Source organism: Protopterus annectens, chromosome 2.part1 (genome assembly GCF_019279795.1).
Source record: "Protopterus annectens isolate FY-2018-M chromosome 2.part1, PAN1.0, whole genome shotgun sequence".
Classification (NCBI taxonomy): domain Eukaryota; kingdom Metazoa; phylum Chordata; order Ceratodontiformes; family Protopteridae; genus Protopterus; species Protopterus annectens.
In genome coordinates, this window is record NC_056729.1 from 1,953,845,630 (window position 1) to 1,953,866,647 (window position 21,018).

Below are 21,018 nucleotides of genomic sequence, written 5' to 3' on the forward strand. Positions count from 1 at the left end.
AGTACAGAGAAGGTCAGAAGGAGTTGCATTGTGTCTTTGTGGACTTAGACAAAGCATATGACAGGGTGCCTAGAGAGGAGTTGTGGTACTGTATGAGGAAGTCGGGAGTGTCAGAGAAGTATGTAAGAGTGGTACAGGGTACGTACGAGGGTAGTGTGACAGCGGTGAGTTCTGCGGTGGGAGTGATGGATGCGTTTAAGGTGGAGGTGGGACTACATCAAGCATCAGCCCTGAGCCCTTTCTTATTTGCAACGGTGATGGACAGGTTGACAGACGAGATCAGACAGGAGTCCCCATGGACTATGATGTTTGCAGATGACATTGTGATCTGTAGTGAGAGTAGGTAACAGATGGAGGAGACCCTGGAGAGGTGGAAATATGCTCTAGAGAGAAGAGGAATGAAGGTCAGCAGGACTAAGACATAATATATGTGTGTGAATGAGAGGGAGGATAGAGGAATGGTGAGGATGCAGGAAGTAGAGGTGGCAAAGGTGGATGAGTTTAAATACTTGGGATCACCAGATCAGTGTAATGGTGAGTGTGGAAGAGAGGTGAAGAAGAGAGTACAGGCAGGATGGAGTGGGTGGAGAAGAGTGTCAGGAGTGATTTGTGACAGATGAGTACCAGTTAAGAGTGAAAGGGAAGGTTTACAAGAGGGTAGTGAGACCAGCTATATTATATGGGTTGGAGACAGTGGCATTGACAAAAAGGCAGGAGTCAGAGCTAGACGTGGCAGAGTTAAAGATGTTAAGATTTGCACTGGGTGTGACGAGGGTGGACAGGATTAGGAATAAGTATATTAGAGGGTCAGCCCAGATTGGAAGGTTTGGAGACAAAGGCAGAGAGGGAAGATTACGTTGGTTTGGACATGTGCTGAGGAGGGATGCAGAGTATATTGGGGAAAAGATGCTATGGATGAAGCTGTCAGGTAACGGGAAAAGAGGAAGGCCTAAGATAAGGTTTATGGATGTGGTGAGAAAGGACATACAGGTGGTTGGTGTGACAGGGCAAGATGCAAATGACAGGAAGAAATGGAAACAGATGATCCATTGTGGCGACCCCTAACAGGAGCAGACGAAAGAAGAATAATGTACGTATGTATGTGTGTGTGTGTGTGTGTGTGTGTGTGTGTGTGTGTGTGTGTATATATATATATATATATATATATATATATATATATATATATATACACATATATACACACACACAGACATGTATATAGATACCATACTCCATAAATGTTCATTTCAGTTGCACAGCTAGTCATCTGTTGGCAGTGAGGTGTATTCCGCAATATTTTGCAGGATGCTCCCCAATGGTTTATCTACACAGTGCCTCTTTTTTCACCATCCTTCTCCAAGCATGAAAGTAAATAGCATTTTCTGGAACATTTATCTACCTTTCATCAAGGCAGTCCTTAGGACATTATCCCACCAAGCCATTGCAATCTTGCTGAAGATCAAAGAGTACAAGCAGGACTTAACGTGTGAACCTGAAAAGACGGACAATATTGTGGTTTTGTTTTCTCTTGAGTACTAACAACAAAATCGCTGCTCTGGTGATTGCTCTGTGCCTCTACAATATTAGTGTAAAATAGTCCCAATGGATAAATCTACAAATGATAAACTAAAAAAGAGAAAGTTCTAATCCAAATGAAAATAATGTGAAAAGAAAGAATTGAGGAAAATGAGACATGCCTCTGATGTCAAAGATGAGACAGGTTTTTGAGGGAAACTCAAGGGCTCTTAGGAAATACTCATGAATGCCTTTAGTGAAGAATACCACCTGGCTGTGAGATTAAAAAAAAAACAAGAGCAAGGACTCACTGGCTATTATTTCTCCAAAGACTAGGAAAGCTAGTCAACAGCTCTCAAACAACAATCTAGACTAATTTTTCAGAAGGAAAAGATGTAACTTACCAGACACCTGCAGCAACTGGAAAGACCCCAAAAGTACCTCACCAAGAGGATCAAGGGACTCAAACAGATGCCCTATGCAGTTCGGCTAAAGAAACTCCAGCTCTACTCAGTTGCGTACCACCTACTCAGAGGCGATCCGTGTCTGACGTATAAAGCCATGTCCAACCCAGAATTAATGGACATGCTTCACCTCAGGAAATCCAAATCCCTTAGAGCTACATGCTCCAGGGACTTGAACCTCAGCACAGAAATAAATAGGACATGCTGGAGGGACAGATTCATATCCCACAGGCTCCCCTCACTCTGGAACAAAATCCCAATCCGTGTTAGGCAGAGCCCCTCACTGACCCTCTTCAAGAGAAATCTTGATGAGTGGATGGGAGATCGTAAGTTTACCCCTGGGATCTCTTCTGTGTCCCTGCTTGACAGAGGTACAGTAAACTAACCTTAAAAGGGCTACCTTCTGTGACCTACTATACAGAGCCACAGTCAACTAATATAAAAGGGTGGCGAAAGCCAAACACACTCTGGCTACGTTTATAAATGCCCTAGGGCAGATAGCCTAGTATTACCCTATGAACCTATAAAAAACATCTGTTGTTAGAAAGCCATTAAGAATATAACACTGCTGCAGAGCTGTCATTAGCTTTCTAAAACTTTGAGGCAACTACTTAGAGATGAGATGCTTTTTGTAGTGTTTCACTAATACACTTAAAGGTAAAACTTAAGAATATTTTAGACATTTCCTACTTAAACGCAGGTTTATCAAAAGTTAAATTGATGCAAGAGCCAACACATTTCTGTTGACAGTAACCTAACAAGATAACTCAGCATTAACCTGGATTCTCTGAGGGCCATTTCCAAGGTTAACACTGCTAATCTTTTTGGGCAGAATGCACCGTTTGTGGGTGCATGCCCACAAGTTGGTGGTGTTAGGTGGAGAGACTAGACTACTGACAAGCATTTGCCAGAAGCAAGACCCCAGACCACATACAAGACATTTCACATATGAAATCTGTACAAAAGGGGGGGGGGGGTCTTCAAAAACGGAAGACATAATAAATTACCCTCACTACTCTAAGGGATGGAAACACTGTATCTTTCCAAATCCAAAGAAAAGCGGAGCATGATTTTGGAAGAAATTAAGTGCTACATCTTAAATGGACCACTGCAAGACACCATGACATGAAGGTTTGGTGTCAGTTTTATTCAACAGCTGCTATAATGCAACCATACAACTTAGGCCATTCTTTCTCAGAAAACATGTTCCTAAGGCATTTATAATTGAAGACTTAAGTGTATATTCACATCTCTTCAAGACTTCACCTGACATCTTTGTTCAATTCTGAATGTAAAGCAAAAGGCAGAGGATAACGTTAACTGTGCAATGAACCCTCCTCTCCAAAACATTACATTGTGGGACGATGACTAACAGATATGTTCAGTGTTAAGCATTTTACACACAAGCCTGAAGAACACAAAAGTTAGAACTAAATGTCCCACTTCAAGTGCACTAACTATTCCCAACACCATAATAAAGAAAGCTAGTCCAAGTGAGAAGTATCATAACACACCTTCTTTTTCTTCCTCCATTTTCTGTTCAGCCTCTTTCATACTTTGTTTTAGTATTAGCTGGAGCTCTTCTTCTTCCTGAACACCTGTAACAAAGCAAAACTACAATTTATTTTTGGAAGGGGTGTGAAACTCAGGTATGTCAAATGATCGAGTTTTCAGAAACTTGAAATTCATATGGTGAGTCCATATGATCAAGTTTCTGAAAGCTCTATCATCAAAAAACAACCCCCCCAATAAAAACACACAAATCTACCTTTTTTATGTTTTTTGCAGGGGGGGGGGACCTCACACACCCCGTGGCAAATTAAATATACCAACTCTGACATCGCACTACAGTAAGGAAAAGTGTAAATTTCCCAATCCGCACTGTAGTGCGATCTCCATTCAAAAGCTTAGAGTATTCAAACACTTGATCATATGGTCTTGACCATATGAATTTCAAGTTTTTGAAAACTTGATCAACTGATAGGGACGAGTGAAACTCATGGTCACATTCCCCAGACTAACTCTAACACTACTGTGCCTCAGGAGTTTCTTAACTCATTTCACAAACAGATTTAATAATTTATCTAAGAAATGGGCACATCTTCAATTTTCACCTTAATGACAGGCTACATGGTAAGCCTCCAATATACATTCACACAACTGCTTTGTGATGCTACAGCTGATATTGCTGTTCAGATGCTTTACCTATACCACATCTTTATTGCACCAACCTGCTTTATCTTTCATGAAGAGCAGAAGGCCTCAGAACCACAAATCCAAGACTATGCTTCGCCACAACTGAAGTGAACATCTGAGAAAGTGTTAAATGTGTCTAATAGCTTTTGCCTTCGTAAATTAGCGGCTCTGCAATTCTCTGTCTACTTTTGTTCAAAAACTTCTTGTACTTTGCACCTCTCAAATGCTTAAAGAGTAAAGTGTTAAAACATAAAAAAAGGAAGCTCATTCTCATGTCTTATTACATCAGTTGTGCTCTCCCCACCCTAGCTAGGCTAATGACAAGAGTAAAGGAGATAACTGGTTCTTCAGCAATTAAATGCTCACTTATCTTTTAAGGTTGTGTGACCATGCAGAAAGAATAGAAGTGCAGGGAGTATGCCAAATACACTTAAAATTTGTAATACTGCATAAATTCCTTCATTTGCTACATGAAGCTAAAGCTATTAAATATGGAAATGTCTATAAATTCATGCACAAATGGAAAAGTAACAAAAAGCCTGGCATATGCAGAATTACAGTCAATAAAAATCCCAAAAAGGTACTACTAAATTAAAGGAAATACGGTCTTGTACACCAGACACAATGAAAATCTTATGAACGTAGGGCTAATGCTGCACATTACAACTCATGCTATAAGTTTTGATCATTCTGCATTCCTGTTCATTTAAGTTTTGTTTATTGGGATGACCAAGTAGTTTGCAGTCCATTTTCAATGGAGATCATTGGGTGGGGGGATGAAACTTCAGAAGTAAAATTACAGTTTAATGAAATTAATGCATATTCTGTTGACTTTGTACATAGCAGAATAAACACAAGTACAGAGTACAATGATTTTGACAATTATGACAAATGTTAACTATTAAAATAAAGATAGAAACCTGTACAAATATACTCTTATAGTAATAAAGTAGAACAAAATGTGATGACAATTGGATACACAAATGTTCTCCAGGAGGGGGCTGACACAGACAAACTGGTGTCAAAGCCATGGACTAAAACTAAATACTAAGACGCGCTTAATAGTATCCTATGGGAAGTCATCCATCCCTGGTAACTATCATATTGACAATACACCCCTTAGAGTTGTGACCCAGTAGTCAGGGACTTGGGGACACACGTAGATAGTAATCTAGCCTGTGACCGTCACATGTCTATCACTCTATGTTGTGCAAGTTATAAATAAATGTATGGTATCTAAGACCAAGGAAGTAAATTTTCCACTGTATTCGGCATTCATCAGACCTATCATTGAGTACAATGCCCCCTTTTGATATGTACCTAAGCAGGAATATCCAACAGTTGGGAATGTCCACAGAGGTTCCTTACTAAAAGAATACAGGGCATACGTAAAATGTCCTATGAAGACCGCCTAAAGACCTTATCCCTGTATTCTGTGTCCTACAGGCTTTTGAGGGGAGATCTATGCCTGGCATACAGGGTATTGTCAAACCCCACTCTGATGGACCTCTTGCATATCCACAAAACAAACAGCACCAGAATGACCTGTTCTAAAAGGCTTAAACCTTGTCTGTGATATAAACAGGACCTGCTGGAGAGAAAAATATGTATCCCAGAGACTACCCAGTCTATGGAACAGGCTCCCCCATCCATCCATGTGAAGCAGAGTTCCTCCCTAACCCAATTCAAGTGCAAATTAGACAACTTGATGGGAAACCAAAAATTCATCCCTGGGTTAGCAGGACACAAGTAACCTGTAAATGGTTCATCTCCCAGGCCCAGGCTTACACTTATCAAGGGTATCATAACTTATCAGAGATTTTGGATGCGTGGCTAGGGTTAAAAAGGCCCTTGTGGACGTAAGCCCACTAAACACCTACAGGTGTGGGGGTAGCCACATTCAGTGATTTCCTGTCCTTGCATATTTAAACTGGTGCATGTGAAATAATTCCTGCTTTAAAACTTCAGCTTGGCAAGCTAAGAACTTGGTTATATTCAACTGGACGTATAAGAGAATTTAAGTACCTTTTTATGCACTTTTTCTTTTAAAAAATACAGTATTTAAACTGTGTATGAAGGAGTGTTGAAGGAATTTTTAACTGGTTATTCTGCTCTTCAGTTATTCCCACCCACCCGCTCTGTTTTTGTTTTGGTGTTAATCTTAGTGGCATTGAAACTGCCCGCCCCTCAGCCTGCCTCTGGGCCCATCTCATTTGCTCACTCAACTGAGTGCAGTGAGATCATATTCTGATTTCAGGCACTCCTACTGTGTACAAAGAGAGCATCTGGGAAATAGAAAAAAAAAAATTAAGCTTATTTCCTGCCTTTCTTGTTAAGTGGTACAGACTATTTGTAGGCTTCTGAGCCCCCAAGCCCTTCTGTGTTTGAGGGAAGCCTTCTAGCTTGTTTTTTTTTTTCTTGTAACTAGCCAGTTTTCTAGTTTCAGCACTCAAATCTGTTTCTTTGATCTCAGCACTTGTTCAGAAAAAAAAAAAAAAATTTCATCTGCTTTTACTGTACTTGTTTCTACCTACTTCTTTTACTTTTGCATCATCTTAAAATACTCAATTGTATTTATTACTGCTTGGTGTAACTCATTCTAAGCCTTTTGGTTTAAACACTTGGGCTTCGGACCAGTTAGTTGTTTTGCACTGAGAGGTTTGTGGTCTGCACTGTTGTGGCAGAACAGGTAGCTTACATCCTTCTAGGTTGAGAACTGCTGATTGAGGGCTCAGTGTCTGTTATTCTAAAAGTGTATTAATTCTGGTTTAAGCACTTGGGCTTTCAAGCCAGTTATTTTACATTAAGAGGGTTCGTGGTCTGCACTCTTGTGGGAGGAGAGGCTGGACTCTGCCCTTCTGAGCTGGGAATTTCTGGTTAAAGGCTTATAGTGCATGCATATCTGAACTGTTTCTTACTGAAGTTGGTGCCTTGTTTGCTGTGGCATAGACTGGATTCGGGCCTGCTGGATCTAGCTTTGTTTGTGTAACTTGAGCACTAATCCAGACATTCTCTAAAGTATTCAATGGTATTTATTACTGCTTGGTTGTAACTTGATTAAAGTGTAGCTATCATTCAAGTCTTTTGGATTAAGCACTTGGGCTTCAGACCAGTTGTTTTACATTAGGAAGGTTTGTGGCAAGCACTGTGGTGGCAGGACAGGTAGCTTTCATCCTTCTAAGTTGGGAACTGCTGATTGAGAGCCCAGTGTCCAAGTGTATTAGTTCTGGTTTTGGCGCTTGGGCTTCAGGCCAGTTATTTTACATTAAGAAGGTTCGTGGACTGCACTCTTGTGGGAGAAGAGGCTGGACTCTGCCCTTCTGAGCTGGGAATTTTCTGGTTAAAGGTTTATAGTGCCTGAATATTTGAACTGTATCTTACTGAAATTGGTTCACCTTGTTTGCTCTAGCATAGACTAGATCCAGGCCTACTGAATCTAGCTTTGTTTATATACTTGTTGTTTGTTTGCTTGTTATTTCCCTGGAAGCTAATTCACCTAATACGCAACTTCTCAGCTTCTGTGGATCACTAGTGATATCTGCATTGCTTACTGTACTTATTTCCTTGTTTCACTTGAAAGAAAGTTACTGTTTGTCGTTTTTGCATTTAGTTACTTGTATCACATTGCACTCAAGTTACCTGGCACTTGCTCACTAAAGCAATTATACAAGTCAGCACTAAAAATTAAAAGCACTACACCCTCACTCCCCACTGGCCCTTGTTTTCAATTAAGGATTTCCCAATATTATTCTAGCATGTCCAAAGGTCAGTTGTCAATCTCCTCTCCGGTCCAGCTGGTGAATCTGGGAATCTTGAGGCAATGTTATAACTGCCTCATGTACACAGACAACCCTCTCCTCCTCCCACATAACACAAATACTTGCGAGAGATGCAGCTATTTAGCCAAACTGGAGGCTGAGCTCTCTCAACTCAGGACTGGCAAGACCAGACAGGAGGAGAAGGCAACTACACACACCACAAAACCAGCCTCACATAATGCTACCACTCCACTGAATCAAACACATAAACACACAAAGACATACTCGGAGGCTCTGAGTAAAAATTTACCTAAACAGCAGAGGCCTCCAAAGCAGACACCCAAACAACTGCTACCTCAAGACACCCCACAAGCAACACATAAACCACAAAAGCAGTGTGCAAAGCAGTCACAGCCCTTAAGGCCAAATACAACACCAAACATACTTGTCATAGGTGACTCCATAGTCAGACACACTGACGTCCCACTCACCAGGCTGAACAAGGAGAGGGTCACAGTAAGCTGCCTATCGGGCGCTAGAATCCGCCACATAACACAAGCACTCGGGTCACTCCACAGCAAGTACAAATATGACACAGTCATTGTCCATGCTGGTGTGAACGACCTGAGACGCACCTCCCTGGACTGCATGAAAAGAGACATAGAGGAGCTCTCTGATTATGTAGCCCAGGCAGGTATGACCCTAACCCTGAGCAGTATCCTTCCTTCACCAAGAATGATGCCACAATATAGAGACAAGATGATCAGCTTTAACAATTGGCTTAATGTCTGGTGTCATTCAAAGGGGATCCAGTGTCTGTCTGCCTGGGATGACATGCTTGACAAGCCACGCTGCTTCAAGGGACGGCTTGCACCTGTCACCCTGGGATTCGGATATTGGCTAAGGCTCTTGCCACCCCCATAGTGCCTTTTTAGGCAAGGCTCAAATTCTAAACCTACCACCCTAGAAAACAAAAATGGGAAGAAATTGAGGGTAATGCTGCTCAATGCCAGAAGTCTAAATCTCAAAATGCACGCACTCGAGGCCCTTCTCAGTATGGAGAACATCGATGTCTGTGCTGTAACTGAAACCTGGTTCAAGGCTCCTGAGAGCACCCGGCACTATTAGGTTTTACCTCATATCATGCGTTCCGGCCCCAAAACCCGGACCACTCCACAAAAGGAGGGGTGTATCCATATTCATAAAGGATACTCACACCTCCAGGTTGGTGGCAACGCTTGTAGCATCGGAAACCTTCCAGGTGCAACTAACAATAGGCAAAACTGCTCTACAAATTGTAGCATGCTACAGGCCACCCTCTCAAACTCAGGAACCCCACACAGCCTTCCTGAAGACACTGGAGGGTATAAATGTATCTCCAAACACCATCATATTGGGTGACTTCAACTACCGAATATAGACTGGGAACATTACTCAAGCCCTAACTTTCTAGCCCAACGGTTCCTGGAGTTCATAAATTCAAATGCCATGGAACAGCTAGTCACTGTTCCCACGAGAGGAGAAAATATACTAGATCTCATTGTCACAAACATGGGGACAAAATGCTCCACACCGGAAGTATATCCCTCATTGGTGAGATCTGATCATAAACTAATCTCACTGGAAATCCACATCCGCCCCACCCCAAACAAAAAGACCATAGTGAAGAACTTCTCTAAAGCAAACTTCACACTACTCAAGACTGGTGCGGTATCCTTCAAGGCCCCTGAGTCAGAGGAAACCACAACCCAAGCTGCGGAAGCCCTTACAAATGCCTTCTATGAACACCTCCAGGACTGCATGGATCAGGCAATCCCAAATAAAACCAAGACTCTTTCCACAAAGAGCAAACGTCCAGTCTGGTGGACCCCAGCCATTAACAAACTTTACAATAAGAGGAGAAAGCTATTACATGATAGAACAAAATCCATAAAAGGGAAGTCACCCCTGATCATTATTAGTAAAAAAGTACGAGCACTCATAAAATCAACTAAGGCCAATTTTGAGAGAAAAATTGCCATGGATTCAAAGGACAATCATAAGGCCTTTTTCAGCTATGTTAGGAACCTGGGTGGAAACTCACAGATATGCTCAGAATTAGTCCAAAATGATACAAAAATCACTGAACCCACAGACATTGCCAACATACTGGCAGACAGGTTCAGTGCAAACTTCACCCCTCCCCTAAAGGAGAGATAACTATCCCAGCCGAGTGTAGCCTCCCGGACATCTCAAATGCGCAGGTGAAAGCTGCTCTCTCTAAAGCTAAAAACACAGCATCAATGGGACCGGATGGTGTCCCCGGCTGTGTGCTACACGAGCTAAATGAGGAATTAAACCCGCACATAAGGCAGCTGTTTAATCTCAGCCTTACCACAGGATACGTGCCCAAGGAGTGGCGTGACGGCAACTGTGGTCCCACTCCACAAAGGTGGCGCCTACGGACCCTGGTAATTACCGCCCCATAAGCTTAACAAGTCTAGTTTGCAAAGCTATGGAGAGGATCATAATGGAGCTCATAAACAAAGATATAGGGGACTTGCAGACATTGGACCCGACCCAGTTTGGCTTTGTCAAGGGAAGATCATGCCTTTTGAACTTGGTCGACTTCTTCGAAATAGTCACCAAGGCCATTGATGAGGGAAAGGCAGTCCATACAGCCTACCTTGACCTTGCAAAGGCTTTCGATACAATACCCCACTCGGGTATTGTAGAAAAACTTACCAGCTTAAATGTAAACCCATATGTCACAAGATGGGTTGCAAACTGGCTTAAGGACAGAACCCACAGGGTTAGAGTTGCTGGCGCTGTGTCAGACTCCAAGCCGGTCACAAGTGGTGTCCCACAGGGCTCGGTCCTTGGCCCCCTATTGTTTGGCATCTACTTCTCAGAAGTACAGGCCAACATGGGAGGACTTTGGCTGACAAAGTTTGCAGATGACTGCAAACTGGGCGCCATAGTGGAAAGTGCATCGGACACTGATATCCTTCAGAAGGGACTCACGGAAACAGATAGCTGGTGCCAGAGCCATGGCCTGAAGTTAAACGCCAAAAATGTATAGTCATACCCTTCGGGAAAAACAAGGTAACCCCAAGCTACCATATAGGTGGCAATCCACTAAGCACAGAAGAGGTTATCAGGGACCTGGGGACCCAGGTTGACAGTGGCCTTTCTTTTGACACTCACATTGCTAAAGTGGTTAGAAAGACCTTCTACATTGCCCACCTGATCATGAAGGGATTCACATCCAGATCTAGTGAGGTCATTGTTCCCCTGTACTCTTCACTTATCAGACCAATGATCGAGTACAATGCCCCATTCGGGATGTATCTCACCCGACATCTGCAGCAATTGGAGAGACCCCAAAAGTTCCTCACCAAAAGGATAAAGGGACTCCAAAATCTGTCATATGCTGCCAGATTGAAGAAACTCCAGCTCTATTCAGTCGCATACCGTCTGCTCAGAGGTGACATGTGCCTGACATACAAGGCCATGTCCAACCCGGAATTAATGGACATGCTCCACCTCAAAAAATCCAAATCCACCAAAACCACTAGAGCAAGCGACTTAAACCTTAGCACGGATATAAATAGGACGTGCTGGAGGGATAGATTTATCACTCAGAGACTCCCTATGCTGTGGAATAAAATCCCGGTCCATGTGAGGCAGAGCACCTCGCTGACTCTGTTCAAGAGAAATCTAGACCTGTGGATGGGAGATCGTAGGTTTACCCCGGGAATCATCTCTGGGTCACTGCTGGACAGAGGCACAACAAACTAATGGGCACAGTATTTTTTCATATAAGGGGTGGCGTAAGCCACAATAGTTTGGGCTAGGCTTATAAATGCCTTAGGGCAGATAGCCTAGTATAAACCTATGAACCTATGAACCTATATATGCTAGTATACAGGAATAAGTAAGGACAACAAGTCATCACAGTGACAGAATTTGATGCATGTGAAGATGTGAGGTATTGCCACGTGTGCCAGGGAGAATAGGGCAGCCCACGTGTAACATATGCCAGCATAGCTTTCTGGAGTTTTGTAAGTGATTCTGTGCTACTTATGCTTATATTAAAAATATATCAACAGTGCTATTATAACTAATGTTTAAACAGATAATTCTGGAAGGGAAGAGTAGAAGTTTTTGAAACTTATAATTTTCAAATACTGCAAAAGATCTTAGAAAAGCTCTGTATGTGTACTGTACTACAGTCAGGTGATCAAATGTGATGTCATTCTATAACTAGCACTGAGAGGATGGAGCTCACAAACCAGCTTGTTTTGTTTTCTTTGGAATTGGATATAAAAATCAGTGACAGTTATCACTGTTTGAGTTCAGATCAATAAGTTGGAAGCGCATCACTTGTCTAGTGGAAATAAGCATCTCATCTTGCCTTGCTGAATTAAGTTAGCTAGGGAACAGTTATTCCTTAGACGGTCAGGAAAATACAGTGAGATTAGCCAAGTATTGTTTTTCTGCATCTGCTTGAATCTATCCAACTGTTATTTTTATTTCTCCTGTGATTGAAACTCGGTGTTTATTGCACTTGGATATTTAATATTCTCATGTTTTCTATTTTATTTTTATTAAATAATTTTATATCTTTTATTGTAGCTGGTCTTACTTTTAACATCTTGAGAGTACTTGTGCTCATCTTAGTAACTCCCTGGCCACTCCGAAAAGCCTTGCTGCTTTGGGTTACTTTCCACCATTTATATTAGCTTTAATTTTTTTCAGTATAATTGGATACCCTTCTAAGAGCCTGATAGTGACTTGACTGGTGGCAGCGTAGTTTCTTTAATGTCTGGACAGAAAGGGGCACAGCTAGTAAATCTGTGCCAGCCTTTCCCAGGATTGTGTGTCTGTGTGTGAAAATCAAATACGCATATGTGTGTGTGTGTGTCAGTTAATTGGAACTGGGACACAGTGCTCCAAAGTGAGTCTTGTTGTTTGGGATCTGGAGAGACAGAGTCCAGTTGTAGGTTTGAAGCACGTTCCTGGTGTGCTCTTGGGGGAAACTGTGCTTGATACAGAGAGCTGCATTTGAAAATACTGTGTAAATCCATTCCCGTTTTAGTGACCATCTCTCACTGGTGTCAGAGGTGAGGATTGAGGTTCCTTGATTACTGGTCCTGGGGTAGAGAAAGGCCATCATGTGCTGGTAGCGGAGATGTGAGATATTAAATGAACTTCAGTAGCTTGCGGGCAGTTGTCACTGAAGGTGTGGGTACTCTCAACAGCCACAAGGTAAACATTCAGAGTTATTATTAATAGTTTTACTTATTTTTGTCAGTTCAATTTAGTCAAGAAAAGCAGGCAAAGATATTGGTAGAGGATTATGGTAAGTTGACAAAGAACCAGTTGGTCAAGGTGTGTGAAGCCAAAGGACTGATGTATGCTAACCGGACTAAAGAGGAAATGATTTCAGCTTTAATCACAGTTACAGTGCAGACTAGTGGCCAGAACAACCAGTCTGGTGTTGCGGATGTGCAGTCTTCAGAAAAAAGAAAGGTCACCTTTTCCTCAGAGGATTTAAAAATCTATCTGGAGTTAGAGTGACTTGAACTGGAGGCTGAAGAAAAGTAGAAGTGATATCAGCATGAACTGCGATGTTTGTAGGCTGAAGAAAAGATGAAGTAGCGTCAGCATGAACTGGAGGCCAAATGTTTGGAGATTGAAGAAAATGAGAGACTGCTGCAATTGTAGGCTGAAGAACAAGAGAAGCAGCAACAACATGAGAGGGAGCTGTTGACTCTTCGTCAGAGTCATGGAGGTAATGGGCAAGGGAATACCTGGACCCAGAAGCAATAAAGATAAGTAAATTTCTTCCAAAATTTGCAGTGGGGGGATGACTATTCATATATTTGAAAAAATACGTAAACAGTCTAAAGTTGACTAAGACCTCTGGGTATGGTTCCTGAGCCCCTTACCCTTACTCCATGGTAAAGCTACAAAAAGAAGTTATGTACTCACCATAACATTCCATCTGAGTAGTTATACTTCATTTTTCTGCAACCTGTGGGTATTCGGATCCATATCAGATCCGAGCTGGCAACTTTTCAAGCATCTGCTCCGAGCTCCAAGCTACTCCCCCTTACCCATAACCAATCACATCTCCTACCTTCCCCTCAGATCGAGTTTGCCACTACTCAATCAGCAACTTAATTTCATCACAAACCTTGAACAGGTTCGGGGGAAGGAGGGCGGGACGGTTGCAGAAAAATGAAGTACAACTACTCAGATGAAACATTATGGTGAGTACATAACTTCTTTATCTGAAGTAGTTAACTTAATTTTATCTGCAACCTGTGGAACAGAGTCCCCAGCTACTAAAACTCCTGGGAGGCCCTCATGGAAGGATATTTCTTAGCACCGTAGAGCCGAAGGATGCTCTCCCGCTGGAGATCACATCCATCTTATAATGAGAAATGAAGCAAAGTGACCTTGCTCAAGTTGCTGCTGCACAAATATCATCCAGTGAAACCCTTGACCAAAAAGCAGCAGAAGTCACCAAAGATCTGGTAGAATGAGCTTTAACAGGACCAGGCAGGGACAAACCTTTGTCCTTATACATTTGCAAAATACATTGTGCAATCTATCTAGCTAAGGAAACCTTGGAGGTGGCTTTGCCCAAAAGGGTTTAGAGAAGGACACGAATAACTGGTCAGACTACAAAAGGGCTTTGGTTCTGTAAATAAAAATGAAGCTGTCTATGAACATCTGGCAAATGCAGCTTATATTCACCCTTGCTCTGAAAATTTGGAAAGAAAACAGGCAGGTTAATAGACTGGTTAATGTTGGATTCAGAAGCTACTTTTGGTAAGAAGGAAGAGTTTGTGCGGAGTGAGACCATGTCCTTATGGACGATCAAGTAAGGGGGCACGGCAGACAAAGCTTGAACCTCAGAAACCCTCCTAGCCGACGTAATGGCCACTAGGAAGGCTGTCTTCCAGGATAAGAATTTCAAATCTACTGATGCTGCAGGTTCAAAGGGAGGAGCAACTATCACCTGCAGAACCAAGGTAAAGTCCCCAAGGAGGAACAGAGTCCTTAATTGGGGGACGTAAAAAAAATGGTGCCTTTAAGAAAAGCCTTACACAGTCTCGAAGAGGCCAGAGCATTCATGTTTTCTCTGACATGGAAATTCCAGATAGCTGCCAGTTGCACTTTTACCATGGATGAACTAGCCCCTTGTTGGAATATACAGGCTAAAAAATCCAACACTGCAGGAACAGGGGCTGTAAAGGAATCTAGATTCCTCTGAGAATCACAAATAGAGAAAAGTTTCCATTTGCTGCGGTAAATCTTCCTAGTGGAAGCCTTGTGGGACGCCACCAGAATAGTTTTTACTGAAGATGACAGACCGGGAGCCCTGGCAATCAAGGGAACTAGAGCAAACAAGCAGTCAGCTTGAGGCTGTCCAGGTTGGGAGGACAAGTGCCCAAGGGATGAGATATGAGATCCGGGCAAGGATCCAGAATCCAAGGAGGATCTAGAACATGAGACCAGAGGAAGGGGAACCACACCTGACGAGGCCAGAACGGGGAAATGAGAATCACTTTGCACTCCAGTTGTCAGGCTTTCTGAAGAAACTTTGGAATGAGAGCTAACGGGGAGTAAGCGTACAGTAACCCGGGAGGCCAAGCATGGACTAGAGCATCTCTGGGGGGATCCCCTGGTGAGGGGATCAGAGCGAAGAACTCGCAGCACTTCGCGTTGGAAGGAGATGCGAACAGATGGCAGCAGGGCTGACCCCATGCAAGTAAGATCTCCTCCACAACCGATTGAAACTCGTATGGCATTAGAATAGCCCAACTCAATCTGTCTGCTAAGATGTTGGAGCGTCCCGGGATATGCGTTGCAATCAGAAATCGACTGGTGAATATCACCCATTCTCTCATTTTCATGGCCTCGCGACAGAGAGGGTAAGATCTGGTTCCCCCCCCGTTTGTTGATGTACCAGACAACCGACATGTTGTCTGACTGAACTGCAATTGTCCCCGAGGGGGGGGGGGGGGAGACAATGTAAAAGGCTTGCAATGCTGCTTTCATCTCCAGAACATTTATATGCAATCTCGTCTCAGTCTGGAACCACGTGCCATGGACCGTCCTCCCCAAATAATGCCCCCCCCACCCGAGCTGGGAGGCAACCGTGGTCACTGTGGCTTGGGCTATGGGTGAAATGAATGGCCGTCCTGCAAAGATCTCTGGTGATTGGAGCCACCAGAGAAGCAACGCCCTGCAGGTTTTGCTGATTTGAATTGGATAGTCCATGGGGAGATCTAGCCAAGACCACTGTACAGCCAGAGTCCACTGAAGAACACGCATGTGAAGGCATGCACAGGGAAGGAAGACCACTGTACAGCCAGAGTCCACTGAAGAACACGCATGTGAAGGCATGCACAGGGAAGGATCGAGACTGCTGCTGCCATAGAGCCTAGGGCTCGGAGAACATCACCCGCCTTTGGTAGCCTGGGGCCAAGGATCACTGATATATGGGCCGGTAGGCTCTGGACCCTGTTTAGAGTTAGGAAGACTTTCAATTGGTGGGTGTCCAGCCATGCACCGATAAAGTCCAAAATCTGCACCAGGTCCAAGAGGGACTTGGAAACATTGATAGTAATCCCTAGCTGGATTGCAAGACGAAGGAAGGAGACTCTGGATATGCAAAGGAGACGCTTGGTGGAAGCAGCAAGGAGCTAATCATCTGAGTAAGGAAACACCGGAATGCCCTGAAGCCTCGGGGGGGGACAATGTAAAAGGCTTGCAATGCTGCTTTCATCTCCAGAACATTTATATGCAATCTCGTCTCAGTCTGGAACCACGTGCCATGGACCGTCCTCCCCAAATAATGCCCCCCCCCCACCCGAGCTGGGAGGCAACCGTGGTCACTGTGGCTTGGGCTATGGGTGAAATGAATGGCCGTCCTGCAAAGATCTCTGGTGATTGGAGCCACCAGAGAAGCAACGCCCTGCAGGTTTTGCTGATTTGAATTGGATAGTCCATGGGGAGATCTAGCCAAGACCACTGTACAGCCAGAGTCCACTGAAGAACACGCATGTGAAGGCATGCACAGGGAAGGAAGACCACTGTACAGCCAGAGTCCACTGAAGAACACGCATGTGAAGGCATGCACAGGGAAGGATAGAGACTGCTGCTGCCATAGAGCCTAGGGCTCGGAGAACATCACCCGCCTTTGGTAGCCTGGGGCCAAGGATCACTGATATATGGGCCGGTAGGCTCTGGACCCTGTTTAGAGTTAGGAAGACTTTCAATTGGTGGGTGTCCAGCCATGCACCGATAAAGTCCAAAATCTGCACCAGGTCCAAGAGGGACTTGGAAACATTGATAGTAATCCCTAGCTGGATTGCAAGACGAAGGAAGGAGACTCTGGATATGCAAAGGAGACGCTTGGTGGAAGCAGCAAGGAGCTAATCATCTGAGTAAGGAAACACCGGAATGCCCTGAAGCCTCAGGTGAGCCGCTACGACTGCCACCGCCTTGGTAAACACCCTGGTGGCTGTGGTGAGACTGAAGGGTAGGGCTCTGAACTGAATATGATTGGCTCCCATCTGGAAGCGCGAAATCTTGATGTGGTAAGTAAGCGTCCTGGAGGTCTATCGAGCACATCCAGTCACATTCTCGAAGATAAGGTAGAATAGACTGTAGGGAGACCATCCAGAATTTCTGCTTCACTACTGCCAGGTTCAGGGTTGACAGGTCCAAAAAGGGCCTGAGGTCCCCCGTCTTTTTTGGCACTAAAAAGAACCTGGAGTAAATGACTGATCTGGGGGGACCGGTTCGATGGCTCATTTGCAAAACAGCTTTGAAATCTCTAGCGCTGCTGCTTCCCTTTGAGCGGCTGGAACATCTGGGAGGTGCTTTGGTTGGACGGGAGGGGTAAAACGGGATAGTGTAGCCTCTGGATACTATTTGAAGCACCCAACTGTCCGCAGTTATGGACTCCCAAGCCATTGGGTGCAATGATAATCTTCCCCTGACTGTCTCCAGAGTAGGACAGTCGGGCAACCCCTCAGGGCTGCTACGTGGGCCTGTACGAGGTGGTCTCCCTAGACCCAAAGTTCCTAGTCCCCCCTTTGCTTCTGGGGCGGCGTCTTGTCCTCTTCTGCCTCTAGGGGACGAGTTGTCCTGAGAGTCCCGGGAAAACTGTGATTTTCGGAACCACATCTTCTTTTGCCCTCTCTGATTCCTAGAAAAGAATCTGAGGGCTAGAGAAGCGGACTCCAATAGCAGACAAAGTCTTCCCATCCTTCTCGCTCTGGACCAGAGTGTCACGTACTGTCTTCCCAAAAAGGGCAGAACCATTGAAGGGAGCATTTGTGAAAAACAACTTGAAGGGGTCCGCAAATTGACAAAGTCTGAGCCAAGCATGTCGCCTCAGCTACGCCGGTCCCAGCCACCCTCGCTGCTCCTTCAGTGGCATGGGTCAGGAGACACATGGACGTGTTTGATACTGATTTGAGAGTCGACATTTTCACGGAGAACAGACACTTGTCCTCCGGCGACAAAGACTCTGGGGGCGACTCAGCGAACTCAGTGACTAGGTCTCGCTGCAGTCGTATGACATGTGCCAAATAATTGAGCGCTCGAAAGGAAAACGTCGCTGAAAAAAACACTTGCTTCCCAAACCAATCCAACACTCTGGACTCCTTGTCTGGAGGGTGGACCGAGGAACTCTCCTGTGCCAGTTCCCTCTTGGTGGCTGCTGCAACCACCATAGCACCCACCGGGGATCATTTGTACCAGGCCTGTCTGTGAGCGTGGAGAGAGAATCTTGCCCGGACGTTTTGGTATCGGCTCTATGATGTCAGGCTCCTTCCATGCCTGCGTGGTGATGAGATCCACTAAGGGATCTGCAGGACGGGACACCCAGGACTGTAGATGGGCCCGTGCCAAAGGCCTCCAGGAACAATGACTCATCCATAGAAGATTTTGGAACTGACCAGCCTTCCCTTGTGGCGGAGGATCTCCATGGTGTCTCAAAAGGAGACATCCTTGGGAGGTGACCTGGGGGAACCTTCTCCATCTACTAAATCAGTGTCTTCTGTCAAAGACTTGGGGGAGTCCAGGTGCCTCCTTTTACACATGTGCTTACAGGGATCCTCTTCAGTGGGACTCTCTGAAGAGGGCTCGTGAGCCACGGGGGGTTCCTCCAGGGGAACCACCTGGGGGTCCTCTAGCACGGGCGGTCCTTGGGACAAGCTAAAGGGAGTTGTGACCGAATCTAAGGGAGCCTGGGCAGGAATCCACGGAAAAAAAGGCAGAGATCTCGATCCTTGGGAAGAGAACCCTCTCCACCACGTCGAACGCCAATGGAGAGCATACCTCCTTAGCACCCAACAAGAAGGAAGCTCTCCCCGGGTCCGCCATGAGGTTCGGGGCTGAGGCCTGAGTAGCCGGGGTTCCAAAGGAATGGCTCGGATCCGACAAGGTCAGAGCCAAAGACACCTCCCATCCCCTCAGATCTGACTCCCCGTCCTCGGGCCCGAGAGTTGCTCGAATCCAAACTGGTCTGATCTGAGGAACTCAAGGTAATCGCTGGTGTTGAGGTTGGAGGAACCGTCTGCGCCGACCCCAAGTTTCGAGGATCCTCTGATCCATAAACTCTGAAACCGCAGGCCAGATCGGGGAAGGAGAAATTGGATGAAAAAAGGGCATGGAAGGCCCCCCCCCCCCCTCCAGAGGGAGAGGGGCCTGGCAAGACTTCCATTTGGATTTGGGTTCGAATAAATCTCATCATCCTGTACATATCTAACTCCGATAGAGTCAAGCGCGAGGAGGTGACCGACTCGGATCTGGCTGGTCATTGCGACAACCTCTATGAAGGCCTCTGATCCAAGGGCTTAGTCGGCTCTGGGGAAAACCTCTGGGAGTGGAGCCGAGGAGATGTAGGCCTAGACACTTTGGAAGGTGGACTAGGAAAGGGTTCCCACTCTGGAGACCGCTTGCGGGGCCTATCCCCACTCTTACCTCTGTCCTTATTCCTCTTGTCCTTTCCTTTAGCCTCCTCTTGTCCTTTCCTTTAGCCTCCCCTTCAACAGGTCTAGTGGGAGGTTGAATCCCAGCCTTGGGGGGGGGGGGGGTTTGAATAAAGTACAGTTTTGTACCTACCATAAATGTAGATGTCCGATAGGTATGCATCTGCAGTCATAACATATGGGTTGTCCTGCCTCAGGCAGCCCTTCGGTCGGCCGGATTCCAAAGTCTGGGTCTGGCCTCGGCTGATGTCGCACTTCAACCGACGTCATAGCTCCTAGGGTATAAAGGCATCAGCCGGCGGAGTTTTCCTCAGTGTTTCTTGCCCCAGATGCCCTCTAGGAAGGCTAAATTTGGATAAAAGTAGAAAATTCCAAACAGTAGAAAGCAAAAAGTATATATACATATATACATACAAACAAATACACCATAATAGATTCCCCCAGCTAGCTAAGAGAGGGGTAAGTACCCTAGGAATACCACAGAGGGGAAGGAGGGTGGGTAATCCTGACTGCAGATGCATACCTATCGGACATCTACATTTATGGTAGGTACAAAACTGTACTATGTCCTTCAAGGATGCATCTGCAGTCATAACATATGGGTAGAATACCATAGCCAAACTGGGGGAGGAGGCACTAAGATAATGATGGTGTAGTTAAGATCCCTTGTAAAACTGCAGTTGCAAAACCTGCTCGGGATCTGGAGTATAAAGGAAGATTGTAATGCTTGGCAAATGTATGCACGGAGCTCCAAGTAGCAGCTTCTAAAATGTCTTTGGTAGCCACTCCTTGTAGGAAAGCTGTAGTGGTGGCTGTAGCTCTTGTGGAGTGAGGCCTGATATTTTCAGGAGTTGTCTTTCCATGAAAAGAGTAGCAGAATCGAATGCAATTTCCTATCCATTTTGAAATTGTCTGTTTGGAAATTGCTTTTCCTTGTATTCCTGTTGCATATGCTACCAGAAGCTGGTCAGTCTTTCTGCTGGTCTTAGTTCTGTCCAGATAGTAGCGCAGTTGTCTGTGTACATCCAAGGTGTGCAGTAGTTTTCCCCCCCTGTTCTGTGGGTTGGGGAAGAACGTAGGTAA

At 44.9% G+C, this 21,018-nt stretch overlaps 1 protein-coding gene across 4 annotated transcripts in view; it reads right to left on the bottom strand.

The window, feature by feature from the left end:
* Positions 1-21,018, bottom strand: part of ZNF451 (zinc finger protein 451) — a 1,506,235-nt gene that overhangs the window by 314,194 nt on the left and 1,171,023 nt on the right. For all 4 annotated transcript variants that reach the window (XM_044063345.1, XM_044063343.1, XM_044063344.1 and 1 more), the window contains one exon: positions 3,494-3,577. In XM_044063345.1, the coding sequence (XP_043919280.1) occupies positions 3,494-3,577 (84 nt within the window). The remainder of the gene's footprint in view (positions 1-3,493; positions 3,578-21,018) is intronic.